This window comes from Pagrus pagrus, assembly GCF_965226575.1.
Source record: "Pagrus pagrus genome assembly, chromosome: 15".
In the NCBI taxonomy this organism is placed as follows: Eukaryota; Metazoa; Chordata; class Actinopteri; order Spariformes; family Sparidae; genus Pagrus; species Pagrus pagrus.
This window is the reverse complement of record NC_140199.1, coordinates 2,835,746-2,852,007: the sequence shown is the minus strand read 5'-3', so window position 1 is coordinate 2,852,007 and position 16,262 is coordinate 2,835,746. Positions and strand designations below refer to the sequence as shown.

At 41.5% G+C, this 16,262-nt stretch overlaps 1 protein-coding gene across 1 annotated transcript in view; it reads right to left on the bottom strand.

Moving 5' to 3' along the window:
* Positions 1-8,962: 8,962 nt before the first annotated feature.
* nrg3a (neuregulin 3a) overlaps positions 8,963-16,262 on the bottom strand; it is a 334,685-nt gene continuing 327,385 nt past the window's right edge. The window contains exon 9 of the mRNA XM_084376268.1: positions 8,963-12,750. Coding sequence (XP_084232394.1) covers positions 12,069-12,750 — 682 coding nt within the window. The 3' untranslated portion in view covers positions 8,963-12,068. The remainder of the gene's footprint in view (positions 12,751-16,262) is intronic.

Here is a 16,262-nt window from a genome sequence, read left to right as displayed (position 1 = left end):
TATGCTATAATTTGAATGCATGTGAATGAACTCCATAAACCAAATGTCATTAGCCTTTAAATAGACCTACACTGACAAATCGACAGAACAGTTAAGGCACAGGAGAGGTTGTCAATCCGTCATTACTGCCACTTAACAAGTTTCCATACAGCAGGGCTGGATCTGCTGCACAAACATGACCTTTTCAACATATATGGCCGCTGTAGCAATATTATATATTTTCAGTTCTATATCTCACAAGGCCTCTGCCCCTGTAGGGGCTATGAGGCTGTCAGAGCTGTTTCTAAATATACTGTAGAACCAATATGTCTTAACTTTGATTCGTCTTCTTCTTCTTCCACACAGCAGTAATGCCCAGCAGTGCTCAACACTGCAAAGCTCAATATGTTTGGGAACAGAAGAGTAAATGTCAAGGTCTTTTACTGTCGGCTCGTACCGAGCTGCTGGAGGATAAGTGCAATTGTATTCTTTACACTTTTCTCACTTTTTCAGGGTATTTGAGTTGGAATTTGAGTTTTATTTAGCAAAGCAAACATGAGGATAACAAAGAGTGTAGTCTGCAGGGAGAGGACAGTTCCCAGAGATAGGCTTATTTATTACCTGTAGCTAAATAATAGCGAATACTGTACACAATATCAAAATATATGTGCATTGCCTGTATAGCAGCACAGCATGAATTGAAAATAAAACAAATTAGGACTTTACAACTACAATCTGAAAGTCAGTAAACCTTGATAGAGTTGTTGCCAGTTTGGGTCGATGGTTTCCTGTTCATTTTTACCAGCTATGTGGATGGTATTTGTATCACCTTTCAAGTCTGTGTGTTTGTGTGTCATCGTGGCAAAATGTCATCCTGGAGACACTTTTTGAAGCAGGACTTGCCACAGAAGCGGCTCAGAGTTTGTCAGCTGTATTTGCGATCAGAGTGTAAGGCCAAGTTTTAATTTGGGTGTAGCCCAGACGGCTTCTCTGGAGGCAGGGGGGTAGGGTGCAGTTTTTGACAAAAAACATATGAGATCAGAAGGGACAGGTTAAAATTGTTTTGGTGGCTTTTTCAGCTTTGGTTATTAGCTCTTTATTCCCTGAGATTAATTTAATTTTGGTATTATGAGCAAAGATTGCCATCATCATCACAAAAAAATTACATTGTAATGAATAGCAAACGATGCTTGTCAAGTACAGATTACAAAATAATTACTATTTGATCACAAACACGCTGCCTCATATCAATCAAACGAATGTATTTCTTCTATATCTAATTTAGTGGAAAGAGGAACTTTTGAGTGATGCTGGATTTGTGGTTGTTTACAGTCACTGCAGTCTTTAATTGGCTTCAATCAAATGCTTCAGCGTCTGGAGGTGGGGATTGACCGATCTGAGAATTACTCCAGCTCTACTTATGTGTGAATCTGTCAGCCCCCATGTATTTTTTCTGCTTTCAATAAAAAAACAAAAAACAAAAAACAAAAAAAACAACCTCTCAGTTATTACACCAAGAAGGAGAATGTGCCGGCTGCTTTCCCTGCCAACTGAGACATTTCATGCTCTGCTGGTTTGAAGCTCCTTCTCATCTGAAAGAAAACTGTATCTCCCATGGAAATCCTGTCTTGCCCTCTGGTTGTTATTCCAATTAAACACCAAAAAAACAAAAAAAAACAACAACAGATCATTGGAACAGATGGTCAAAATATGTAATCAATCATTAATTGTTACTTGGCTTCTGGTTCTCTTATTTTGAAAATGTTGTTCTCTAATCTCCCTAAAAAAAAAGAAAAAAGAAAAGAATTTGGATTTGCCCACAGCCATCACAGACCTACAGTATCTCCAAGCTCCCTTATTTATCTGAAGTTTTTCCTGTTAGTGGGTATATTTTATTAATAATAAGCACAAAGTTTGCAGTCGGGCTCTGGAGCGCTGCAGAGTGGCTGCCCTCTTTAAAAGCTGAGACATTTCTTTCCTCCTTCCTGCTGCTGCTAATACTTTTAGTCTCAGGGCGCCATTTTACACCACAGAGCATGGAATTCGACTTAATGTCGTGAACAGTGATTTGTTACCACAGACACCGGTCTCAAATGGTTCAGATCGTACCTCGCTGGTAGGTCACTTTGTGTTGTTTCAGGGACTCCATCATCCTCTGCAGTCAGCGTGAGGTTCTCCCTGCGGGCTGATCTCCACACACCACATGCTCGCCTCTTCTATGTGTTTGAGTTTGCAGTAAATAAAAGTACTGACGTACTTGCAGCCTTAAATGCTGATACTTTAAACTAACAACTATTGATGACAAGTACAAAGAAAATAAACTATAATTAGATTTTTGGGCTGTTTGCATTCACCTTGGGAAGGTCAAAATGTTTTTTCAGAAGTAAAATGCAATCATTATGAGCCACGCGTAGATTTTCCATATATTATTGGACTGAATGGATCACATTATGGTAGTGAAACAAGCCATTTTGAGGAGGTTGTGACCAAACAAAAAAAAAAAAATGTATTCATCGTTTTCAGCCGTTCAGGTATTTTGTAGGACCATAAAGGACCAAGACAGGGAGATGGTTAAAGGAATTTATTTTCAAGGCAGTAGAAGTGGCTCAGACTCGGGCTCAGGCAGGTGGTACAGCAGGTGGCTCGGTGCTGGTGGCAGAGACTCACAGTGGCGGCGGCTGAGGTATAGGGGGAGGCTCTGGAGAGAGTAACACCGAGGATCCACAGTGGAGTGTAGGCAGGATGCAGAGGTGCTGGAGGCTGGGGGGCTGGGTGGCAAGGAAGCTGGAGCGTGGATGTTAACGAGGTAACAAACACAATGGCACAAGAGACTAGAATCACAGGAGACAGTGCCATCGAAGAGGCCGTGTACCACATCACAGAGATGAAATATTCTGGCAGTGAGGAGAGAGTAGACCAGAGTATTTGAGCTGGCGCTGATGATCAAATGCGCTGCAGGTGTGTGAGAGTGGGAGGTGTGTGAGACTCCAGCCAGCAGGAAAGCCACGCCCAGCCTCTGCAGAGCACCTCTGGAAACACAAAAGCACAAAAACACACAAAACAGCCGAACAAAAAGTCCTAATTATGACAGTGCTGTTTGGCCACTATGTTGCCTGATGCTCGTTGTGGGGCCTTGGATCTTTTGCGTTTCAGCAACAAGAAAGTGCTCAGATGTTGTAATTTTGTAATTTAACTTCCTGGTGATGCGCTCTGTACAATGATGTCTGCTGCTTGTGATCACCTAGCACCTGAATTTGAACAAATATCCACATTGTCACGGGGTTAGGGTTATTGACAGATGTCATAATGAGCTGACTGTCAGTCTGACTCAGGCCAAAACAGGCAACATCCACTGACAACAGAGACGGTGCGTTGCGCATGACAGCCCCGGTTTGCACAAAGTAGCCAGAAAATCTAATTTATGAAATGTGGGCAACGTGACGCCCCGTCTCTTGAAATGCGACACAACACTCCCAAATTGCATTGCTAGGCTGCCAGCTTAGACAATAAACAGGGAGTGTGAAAAATATGGATTCTGTGGTGTTGAATGGTGCAAATCCAGATACAGAGCGAAGGAGCTGAAGGAGGATAGTAAGTGAGCTCATGGTGTTGATCCAGGTGAGCCAGATCAGCTGATTTCCCTCCAGAGTCAGGCTTCCTGACCTTAATCAGGCCAGTCTAACACATCTCCCTCCTTAGCTGGTTAGCCCAATATTTTTTCTTTCCGCTCGATGAAGACGTCTCTGTGCACCGGCTGTTGGACAGCTCTCATCCCAAGCAAACAAGACGTCAAACTGTCTCCAGGAATTCATGTGGGTGAACCTCACATGAAGTCCAATTTGAAGATCACCATAATGTTGTCTTGATTCTGCTCATCGATGGGGAAGCTTCTGATTGGATATCAGCAGCTGTGTCAGGAGGTGGAGGCAGGCAGGGTGCACAGCTGCAGCTAACTACACAGATATGGGGGAGGCTGATTAGTAATTTGCCCTCGTTTGGTTAAGGGAGAGGAGCTTTTAGGGCTACTTGATTGGATGTTGTGAACCAGAAGGGAGTTTCCTCCGAGACTTTAAATTTAAAGGTTAATGAAGGGAAGCGGGAGAATAAATGAATGGACAGAAGCCAAGGGGTGTGGCATCAAGGGCATAATGAATGAAGAAATAGAGGAGCAATAATAAAGCGGTTCTCCTGATTAAACTTTTGCTTAGCTCCATTTATTTTGTTATGTGGCGGACACACAGGATATACGACCATAAAAACAGCAGCGCTGGCAGCTGAACTCATATAAATGAATACTTTACACAAATAATGAGATAGATGAAGCTTAAAGCAGAGAAATCTAACTTTCTTGCATTCAGCTCACAAAACACAATTAGCTTGCTTCAGCACAAGCTTGGTAAACTGTATTCTGCTGGAAATGATGATCTGAAACTCACTTTATATGTAAATAGACCTGATTAATTCTGTCAATAAATACTGATAAAGAAACACATTGTTTTAGATTGTGCTGACCTAAAGAAAGTTAACCTGCTTTATATTAATTTTGTTGAGACGAGGGTAAATCTCCCTTGATTCATATGTGAGAGCCATGCCACAAGATTACACTTGTTTGAGTGCTTATTAAAGATGTGTTTGTAGAGCTTTCAAGGGCATTAGAAGTCAAATGGTTTGTTCAAAGTAATTTTCAATCATTGTAGCTTGTAACTCCAGTTTTCCACTGTAAGTCTCGGGTGTTGTTCAGCGCTGGTGCAGCAGCGTTGGCAGTGTCACCAAATTTAACTGACGCAAATTTGCCTAATCAGAGCATCAGACCCACCCAATTAAGTAGAAATTAACCCAACTGGACTGTTGGGGTGAGGAAGGCGCCGGGCCTGAAGGCAAAGTTATTTTGGGTAATTGGCCTTGCACGGCCCCTGCTGCTGTGTCTGTGTGTGTTTGTGTGTCTGTGTGTGTGAATATGGGTATGGAGAGAGGCTAAAACACTATGTTAGTGTCCATTTATTGACAGGGTGAGCAGCCTGGCCATCCAGGAGCTGGGAGTAGAGTCACTGCTCCTCTGCATTGAATTGAGTTGAGGCATCTTGGAAATGATGATGGCACTTCCAACTAAGAACAGACTTTCAGCTTTGACTCTGTGCTTTCTTGTCTGTTTCTTGTTTTTTTATACTACTACCCCTCACTTCCTCCTTTTCAGCTGTAATAACTACTACGGCCACTAGGGGTTACTGCCAACAGCAAATGTAAATATGGGTCGTAATAAACCTCTTTCATTTCTGAACTATATGGTCATTTTTTCGAATGAGGACAAGCTCTGACCACATTACCTCCCCACTATGCATCCTGCAATTAGCTGTTGTTGTTTTTTAAATGTATTTAAAATATGTTGTCTCTGGCTTTTTAAATCATGCATGTGCTAGCCAGCTAAAGATCTTCATAACGTGAGACGATGGAAACATTGCTTGGTTTGTCCACAGCTGCCAGAATCAACAAAAAATGGTCCTTGTGCCCGTTGAGTAAAATTTAAATGCAGGTGAAACCACTTTTGAAGAATGTAGATTTAATAAAAACTATTTTCATTGATTGATTGATTGATAAGAGATGAAAGAGATTTGGTCATCTTGTGCTTTAAAAAAAGTGGAGAAAAGTGTTCCTCTTTAATTGATTTGTGTCCATCACACTGTTAACTTCTGTTCCAGAACAACATAATCGAACCAATTCTTTCAACGTGAGCTTCGGGCACTTTTAAAAACACGTGAAAGAGGGTTTCGACATAATAAAGTAGATCATGAAGTAATTTCTGCAGCTCCAGTTTCAGCACGAGAAACTTTCCTTCCTCACTGGGATGAAACAGAATCATCGCTGCTGGAGGGCTGTATTTGATATTGTCCGGCACATTTCTGCAAAGAGTTTTAAAAAAGACACTTTTTGTGCAAGTTTTTTCAGATGACAAATTAAAAAAATGGATTTGGGTCGGACAAATAAGGAACTCACATGATGACATTCGATTGGCCGCCTCAGGGGGGAAAAAAAGCCCTTACACACTGTAATCCACGTAAAAGGTTGAGATTGAATACACTGACCCGTTGACACATGTTGCCTCCCACTACTGACATGTTGTAATTGCAGTGCCCCACACACATGCTCTCATTTAAACATTATGCAAGCCTGTTCTCCAGTATCTGCCCCGCAACCACTCATTATGGGCTGCTGTGTTCTTGAAACCGTGTGAAGATTAGTAGCTCTGCAGATGCAAATGGATTTGCTCCTGGCTGATCCTGACACCAGCAAATTTAGTCTGCAAATTAAAGCAAAATAGAGAACAGTCCGTCTTGAATGACAGGCTAATCTTAGCGCTCTGTGCTTGTTGGTGGGTGTTGGAATCTGTTTATGCCTTTTCCTTTTTTTTCCCCTTGACATATTTTGATGTTGTTTTATTGATGTACTGCAATAACCCATCCACCGCGACGACTTAAAATCATTTCAGAGATTTTCCGTGTACAGATACCTGAAAATAGCAAAAGAAAGAGTCTGTATGGGGACGCTGGCAGGTGGAACGTATTGTTAAAGAAGACAGAGTCTACCTGCGGTGGACGGTATGAGGTAAACATACACATAAACACACAATTTGGTGTGTGAATCCAAAAGCCCAGTATCTCTGAAAGGGATTAGCTTTTCTTTCACACTCCAGACTCCGGCTTTTTCAAAAGGAAATCGCCTGAATTACCGCCATGCTGACAGTTTTCATCCCCCTCTTTATCTGTCTCTGTACCTTTCTCAGACTTGTTCCAGTTCAAACCATCTTTGAAAGCACAGCATCGCTGCATTTTATCTGTGTGTTTGTTATCTATATGTGTAGCTGATCAAGTTATGGGGGGGAGGGTTTAGAAAAACAGGAGGACAATGGGGCAAATAAAGACATCTAGACGCACAAGCATGCATGCACACAAGCGTAGAAAATGCACACGGATGCTCACAGTATCTGGGCTCTGAACTGGCGTGTGGTTCAGATGAGGTCTGATGGGGTTGCCTGGTCTGGCAGTCCCGCGCTTTTGGAGGATCAAGCTGTAGCTCTTATCTCTCTGGCCTGATGGTATAACCTCTATTCCCTGCCATCAGTCTTTCACACACACTCTCTCTCTAACACAGAAACACACACATACACACACACACACACACACTGGACTGATGGTCTTCTTACTTTTTGCCATCTGACTGACTAGACTGCAGTCTAGGCCATAAATCTGTGCTTTGGGAAGCGAGGGGGGAAGTGAGAGTGCAGGCAGTCAGATGTTGGAATAGTGTTAGAAACTGTGTACCTACACACACCACTTAGGGCTTATTGCTTTAGGTTTTTTTTGTCTGTTTTTTTTCTATGACGATCTTCATCAAACTTTTACAAGCCTTAAAAAAGAAAAAAAGTAAAAGAAAGTTTTCATCCAGGCTGTGTCCCCATTTACCCACCAAATGCTGGGGAGACAGAGGGAAATAGAGAGAATTGACAACTGAACAACATACAGTTAAAAGCTGTAAATGCTATTTTTAAACTGATATTCACTCAAATTCTTGTATTTATTTTCTTGCTAGATTATTGTGTTTGTTTTACTATCAAGCTGAACAATTTAAACATTTCTGCCATGTAAGTTTACACCAACAATATGTCTTTTATTGGTCTTTTCATAGCACTCTCATTCCAAACTCATCAAATACAGCAGGTTGGTCAGTGGCCTTAAGCTTCAGACTATGACTATGGCTCTCTAGCATCAGTTGTGCACATGAAGGGCTCCACAGTCAAGACTTCCAAATCTTACTGACCAACAGTTCACATATTGTTACTTCTGGATTGTTATTAAGGCGGTCAAATGGTCAAAGTTTGGTCACATTTAGGAAAAGATCATACACTGGGTTAAAATAACTGGATGGAAGTTCTGTAACCAACATAACTCGCGTCACATTACATCAGCGACGTAAGTATGTCAGTCACATAAATGATTACATCATCTGCGTACATTATGTAACATAAATTTGAAATGACTCTTGACTCTTGGTCATAATCAGGATGCAAACCCCAGTCTCTGGAAGGATGGTCCAGTGTTTGACCCGTCCAACCGCCCTGACAATCCCCCGATGTAGACTTTTCTAGAGGTATTTGATTCATCAGTAGTGAGAATGGTCTGGTCTTTCACAATTCATTTTAAAATCACTTTTAAAACCACGTCTGCAGTGACGTCTCCTTACATCGCTGAGCCGCAATCCCTTTACGGCCAAAAGAGCTGCCGGATATCTTCAGGAAAAACTATGTTATCTGTTCCAAAGTCGCAGCTAAAAAACTACAGGTCTCCAACGTTTACTGTTCGAACACCCATACTTTAGAATGGCCTGCCTGAAGAGACCCATAGCAGTTGTTATAGTAGCAGTAGAAGTGTTTGCTATGTTAAAGTCTCAAAATCTGTATTTGTTATGTTTCTGAATTTCCGCAGTGTATTAATAATCAAAATAATTCCCAATGTATTCAAGATAAAATTGGAAAATAAATATCTTCCACACACACACATACACATACCTAGAAGAGAAGCCAATGAGGAATACACAACTTCATTTTTCTTCCTGTGCTGCTTCCCAGAGTATTAAACCAGCAGTATATGATCGTATGCAGGGAGCAATGTTCAATTACTGTCACACGAAACCATTTAAAGAGTTCAGAGTGGAAAGCAGAGATGCCTGCATTAAAGTCGTTTTTTCCTCTCCTCTGTTGTATAATTGCTTGTGCTCAGATGTACATTGTGCTGAAGTACCTGCATGTCAGAAGTAATTGCAGTTTTCACAAGGTGCAGCAATGACACTTACAGGACTGTCAATTAAAAGAGAAAACGTCTGTTTGACTTATGTGTCTATTCCTGCTCTGTGAGCCTCCAGAGTTGTGTTGAAAACATGCGGTGGATGAATATTTGCATGGCTCATCTCAGATAAGAAAACAAATCCAGACAACGCTTGCAGACTTTTATCTGTTAAAAGCTCATACACTGATTACAGTTGGTCAAACAAACAAATTCACATTGTTTTTTACGCACTGTGTCTGTGCACAGAAGCACACCAGCCTCCATTAGTCACCAGTGTTTGTTCTGGTGTGGACATTATGGATTTCATGGTCATCAGTACCAAATAACCAAAAAATTGTTGAGAGTCAACAATTGATATAGAAAAGCTTCGTAAGCAAACCTAAATAATAAAAAGGAGGATGAAAGAATGGAAGAAAGAAAGCAGGTAAGCTCTGGGCCGATTTAGCCTTTCCGTTCAGGCCTGTATGAATAAAGCTGAATGGTGAATGTTTCCCAGGATCAGTCATTGTGAGAGATTTGAAGAGAGAGAGTATGTGAACTCATCCAAGATGCTGAATTTTTGAATGTGACCTTTCTGAACTGAGGTGCGTCGATCACACACGGTAAGGTGCAATAGAAAGGACAGTGTTGAGTACAGAAGTTACGTGCGGACTGAAAGTTAAAAGGATGCCACAAAGCCTGAAAGAGGTCTGCTTTGAGTGTTTATGTAAGACTTATTTCATATCAAAGACATAAAATGTCCAGAGGTCGCTCCTATTTTTTTAAAACGTTCTCCAAGGATAAACCTTTGAGAGCAAGCCAGCACATTTTCAGTGATTGTGATGGAGTTTAAAAGAAAAATGGTGCTGCTTCTGCTTATTGTAGAAGGTTCAAGCTTTTACTCACCATTTTGTTGGCTTATTTTTTCAAATCAAACATCTTTTAACCAAAAGCAGCCCATTCAGTAGCAAGGATTTCAACTGATACCAAAAACAGATGGTGCATTTTTCTCCTTGTTCGATTATTCCTCCCATTGATGAACGATGCAGGCAAATTTTTATTACAACCACCATAAACTATACTCACAATGGTAGAATTCTTCAGTAGCAAGGCCAGCTTTCCCCTTAAAGGGCAACTCTGCCAATTGTACACATCAAAGTTTGTCTACAGGTCTTGGATTGTATTACTGCTTATGTGAAACTGCAGAAGAAGCTGCATGTCATCTGATAAACTCCCTCCAGTGGTGACACTGACTGGCTAAGTTGCATTGTGGGTAAAAGGCACCAGGTTTTGAAGGGTAGTCCACTACTACTACTCTTGGACTGTTTATGGACTCATTATGGACACTTTAAAAACAAATGATCAACATTGATGCAGCAGAACCAGAGATGTTGCCTTTATTATTTCACACAATCTAAACCTTTTCAAAACCCTGTGCCTAAATTACCCACAATGCAACACATCTTCCTCTGGAGCTACAACAGACTTTATACTACTTTCTTATGCAGTAGTACTCCCCAAGACCTGTAAACATACTTTAATGTGCAAAAATTGGCAGAGTAACCCTTTAGTTTATGTAATTGTCATTTCAAAATTATATTATCAAACAGCTGCTTTTACCAAAAATGTAAAAAGTACAGATAATGTTTAAAAATGTTTTACGTTATATGGATGGAAACACTTGTGCTCTGGAAATTCTGATGTGTAGGTATCAAGATCTTTCATATATGGACGTACAGTAACGGTGAAACGTATTTTAAAGCGTCATTCATCATTGATTTCTGTATTCTGGGCAACATGGTGAAAAAGAGGGAATACCAGCTTCTTTCATGTGTGAGACAAAAAGACTTTGTGAATGCTGGTCTGAAGCCACGTTGGACCAGCTTATCTGTGAAAAGGCCAAAGGCTATTGGTGTAAACTGGACCAGTGTCCAGCATGCATGTTTGGACAAGGAGTCAAAATGTCTTCCAAACAATCCACCCAAACAACTGTTATTTTGAAAAATCTTTACCAGAATTGCAACCATTTTTTTTTTTTTTTTTACTTTTTCCACCAGAAACATTTGGCTGTAACTTCATACAGAGATTCAAAAGCTTCCAATTCATAGGATACAACATAGAGACATTTATTTCTTGTTTCAATACCCAAACCATGTGTTTCTCCCTCCCATCAGCCCCAGAAAGCAGCATTGTTCATCGATAACCAAAAACTGAAAATAAAATAAACTAAAAAATGTCACATTAGCTTCTGTGGTAATCCTTAGCCCTCTGTCCGTCCTTTGTCCTTCCGTCCATTCATCCATCCAACAGAAAAATAATGCACAGGTGAATGTGTGTGTGCATATGTGTGTGAAAATATCATTTGTAACAAAAACAAAAATAATCTAGATTGGACTGAAACACTGGCCAAAAGGAGAATCAGCATCTGGGCTGTCTTTAACAATCTGCCCTCCCGAATCTGACCGATCGTGGAGGAAGTTGTTTCCTGTTTTTTCTTCTCCTCCCGCTTGTTCCTCGAATCACCACAGCACACACGCACACACACACATAGCCGGGGAGTTTTTTTTGTTTTGTGTCGTAAATCCTCAAAGTGTTGTTGGTAACCACACGAGGCTGTGCTGTATTTCTTGGCTGCGTAGAAAGCTTTTTCAAAAGGCAAGAGGGGGCGAAATATGTGTGAAGGCTCCTTCCTCGTTGGCCATTTTAGGATTCTGTGCAGGCTCGCAGAATCAGACTCACGGCTCGCGGACGTGCGGCGGGATGGTAATGAAGTTCTTTCGTTAGAAGTGAGCGAGAAACCAAAATGTGACAGAGTTAATACAAAACAGGGAGAAGAAAAAAAAGAGAAAGAAAAATAGTTACATCATTCCTGTGTTCTTCAACTTTGTACTTGGTCACTTTTTGAATTCCATATATTTATATCCATATATATTTATATATATATTTATATATTCTTTTTACAATTAAAAACACCATGGATTTGACAGACTATTTGGTTTCTTTTTGCCTAAGTGTTTCTCTTGTTTTGTAAATAAATGCATGTAAATATTTTTTTCTCTTTTTCCATACTGTCAGTCGGTGTAAAGGCGGCCACTCCAGAAGTGTTTGTTTGTTCGTATCCACACAGTATGCATATCATCAGCACATTTTCAGAATATCCATGATATAACATTTTTTTTAATTCAGCATTTCCATTTGTGTCCCACAGATGCAGAACACCATAGTCTGTCAAACGCTGTCAAACCGAAAGTGAATGTCCTAAATCGTGTCCTTTCATTGGCTGATTGGGACCAGGTCTCTGTGTGATTGACTGGGGCTGAGTAACTGGGTCTGCGTGGGTCCGTTACAGCTCAGAGCCCCAGCACTTCCTCCATTAAGGTTCAGGAAGCAAACAGTTTCTCTGGCCTCCACCAGCGCAGCTGTAGAGCCGCCGCAGAAGACCCCACCGTCTTCCTGCTTCCTGTGAGCCAACGCCAATGCCCTGAGCTGCTCCTGCGCCTCCTCCAGCAGCAGCGCCACCTCATCCTGCCGCTGGCCGATGGCGGACGAGCAGGAAGAAGAAGACACCGTGGCGTGTGCTGGCTTCTCTCTCCTCTCCTCCTTGCAGGGCGTGGATCCACAGGTAATTGACATCGCTGCGGCTGCCGGGGTGACGTTTGTTTGCATGCAAGACACCTCGTTGTCATGGTGACATTGGACGGAGGGGATGATGGGGATAGAGCAGGAGCGGAACGGTGGCGGCGGGGAGCGGCTGGGACGGCGTCCAGGCCTGCGCAGGCTGCGGGTGATGGGATTGGGATCGCTGTGCCCGGGCGGAGCGCACAGGCCTGAAACCACCTCCATGCGGCCACTCCATGGAGATGACGATGTTGTCTCCGTGGAACCAGCAGTTTGCATGTGTAGGAAGGCATCTCGTCTGGGGTCACCACACTGGTTCTCTCCCTGCATTTGGCAACTAAAAAGATGGGAGACAGGAAACGAAGGACAAGGCAATCGGTATCAATAACTGGATGGTATCAAACTTCAGTTAAAGTCAGAAAATCTGAGATTATCAAACATCCAGACTAATCACAAGCAATTTCCCCTCGGGGATCAATAAAGTATTTCTGATTCTGATTCTGATTAATCACAGAATTACATTTCCTGCCAACTTGGTCCCCTTTCAAATAACTTCACTAACTCTTGCAGAAATCTCTGTATTAACTACCTTAATTTCAACCAGTTTATTAATTCTGTTGTCCAGTCTTGTTTTGTCCAACTGAGAAAAAAAATATAATTTCATCCTGGTAAGATAATTACAATGCACTCTTGTCTCAACCTCAATAAAATTCAGCTCAGTCAAAATTCTGCAGGCTCCTAGAATCCTTCTCACTATACTCTAGCTATCTGTGGCTGAAGCTGCCTTTAGATAATAAGCTCTGCAACTATTAGACTTCTGAGAGGGGCTTAGCTCAACCAGGCTCAGCCACCAGGACACCAGACTGGGACTGAACACAGCCTCGTAGAGACTGGTACAAAGGGGCACTATGAGAAAGGATGGCTGGTTAGCATGCTAACTTCAGTAGACACCTCTCCAACACAGCACATAGACGTCTCTGACAGAACGTCAACGCTGTTGTTTCTTCACGATATTTATCTAAAATTCTGGCCATATCTTGCAACTTTAACAACTATTATTGTATCATATCATATTGTATGTATTTTATCATAATATTTTATGAACTGTTTACTTATTGTCCTTTTTTAATTGTCTTCTTCCTCCTGTTATTCTTTGTTCTTGATTTTTATTAGTAGTAATATAACAAGCATAAAAAGTAGAGAAAGGGAGAAAAGGTTGTTCAGCTGTTGATAAAAAACTTCCTCACTTCACCTGGAAAAGAAGTCACAGTGTCTTTGAGTGTGATTTAAACTTTATCGTCTTTTCAAACTCCCACGCTGAAACCCTGGCAGAATACACAGAGGGACAGCTCCTCGCCCTTCGCCATCTCACAGGCTAACCGAGGATGCTCAGAGGGAAAAGGACGGGTCTGACATCTTTCTTTCATCTCTTTATATCCAAGTCTGCACACACACATAAAAAAAACCCAAAACCTGAACTCTCTTTTATAAGTTGAGAGGTAACAGAGAGTTCACTTTTTTGATATTAGCGATTTAATGTCTTGAAGTTTGTTGAAAATGAGAATTGTTGTTTTAAAGTTTAAGGCGTTCTGCTTCAGTCAAGGATGACTGAGGCAATCAGGCATCACGTGCAGTAATTTCCATCGATTTTTTTCTTTTCCTTCAGAGACGTTCCACTTTTAGGTCAAGGCCATCTGATTTGTTTGAAAATCCTTTCTGAGTCACTCTTGCTCAGAGATTGTATAACTGTACCAGTTCAACTAACTATAGTTAGATCTTTTCAAGTTTTAAGTTTTTAATCTCCGCTCTCAGTGATAGCTGTGCCTTTTTCCACCTGTGTTACCGGACCTCTCTAGCAGACCTTTTCAATATGTTGTCCTGTTGTTTTGGTTTCTCTCAAATCAAATGATCACCCCCTCCTGCCCGTCTGTCCCTGTCAGTCTAATCCTGTTCGTCCGCTGTTCCTCTGCAACACGTTGAACTGTACATGTTTCATCTGTTGCTTGTTCACTATTTGTAATTACAATATTTTAAATTACACAAGAAACCAGGTTACAGAAATTGGTATACATGTATTGACATGCGGCTAGACAGTAATCAGACTACTCTCCTAACTGCAACCATAACCCACAGTGTTCCTTGCAGTGGGAATATATCCTAATGTTAGTGTTTACAGACTTACAGAAGCTTCTCTTCTTGACAATGGATCTAATTATTCTGGATGCTAGGATGCCATGCTGTGAGTAATCATGGATTCCTGCACCCTGCTGCACAGCTCCCACAGCGATACTTTCCCTGTGTTAAGCTTTTGTTTCACACATGCTATATTTAAAAAAACCTCATTAGAAACTTTGTTACATGTATCAACTCCATAGAAAAATGTCAGCAGTCAATGATTCTGCAAAATTTTTAAAATAAGCTCAGTGGAAATATGAATCAACTGTGGCCTAGATTTGTCCAATATAAAACACCAAGACATTTGGTTTCTTGAGCAGAACTGGAACAGACACCAAGTACTACTTTTCCCTTATCCCCGTTTCAAACACATCATTGATGCAGAAAGTGGTCACCAACCTGATACTTCAGATTTCCCCTGAATATCCCTTTAAGCGCTACTCTGCTCTCCAGGGTGCTGATTCTGGAGATGTGTGTGGGAGCGTTCCCAGACATTTGAGCCAGTTTTGGGTACTGTTGGCGAAATACTTTGCCTGGATGATCACTTGCCTTATCTGTTAAGCTCACTATATATACCTTCTTGTTCCATATCCTTGTTGCTAAGTCTTGGAGATGCAGACTTGCAAGCTTCCCGGTCCATTGTGACTATATTTAAAGCTACGACGTCTCTGTTCTGCACGGAGGTCTTGACCTAATTTAACTGAGTCCAGACATAATCTCTTCCTCCCTCTGTGTAAGACTGACCATGCCCTTCACTGTTATCAGTGTCTAAATCCAGTGGCGTTCTAGAGCGGAGGAGCCTCATTTGTGTAATAATTTATAATCCTCTGCAAAGACTAGCTTTTTCCGCCATGTCAGAATCCAACTTTGACTCCCTCTCCCTTGTAATACCCCATCACACACACTTATGCTCTCCATCAAGACGTGCTACGATAGTGGTGGGAGGAGAAGGTGCTTTCAGACTCAAAGGAAATCACGTCGTCCTTTTATCGCCGCAGTATTTTTCAGAGACATGAAACCCTCACCAAAAACCACAGTGGAGATTTAGCGGGTCCACAGAGAGGATCCCGCGAGCGATAAGAGAGGATGATGCGAGGGTGCTAATTCCCAAGATAACATTCAGAGACAAATCTCTCTTTTGATGTGTTGAAACACAATCAGATTGCAAAAATCTATGAAGCAGAGTTCAAATATAGACCTCGGAGTAACGAGGGAGCAGCTAGAGGGGTATTACAGAGAGATTGTGTGCAAGTGAGGTGAGATAAGTGAGTGGGCTTTTATCTTTTACGGGAGCTCATTACATGTACGAGTGTTAACAGTCATTTTCATTAATCCATCCCCCCACAGATAAATATATCTCATCTGTTTGCTGCAAAAGTCAAATCTCTGTGTATTGTGATGCGGTGACCTTGCAACACCGGGAAATGTTTGCAGAGCAGCAACATACAAACATTAATACATGCATGTAGGTGTGTACGCCTACACACAAGCTTTGCGCTTTCAACTGAAGGTTGTGTGTGTGTGTGTGTGTGTGTGTGACAAACTCAGACAGCAAAGGGAGAAATCGGCGTGTTAAAATACTGCACACAGGGGACAAAAATACAAAAATGCATGCAGTCTCTCCGTCAGCCATTTTGAAGACAGCTTTATCTTAAAATAGTAGTAACAACACAG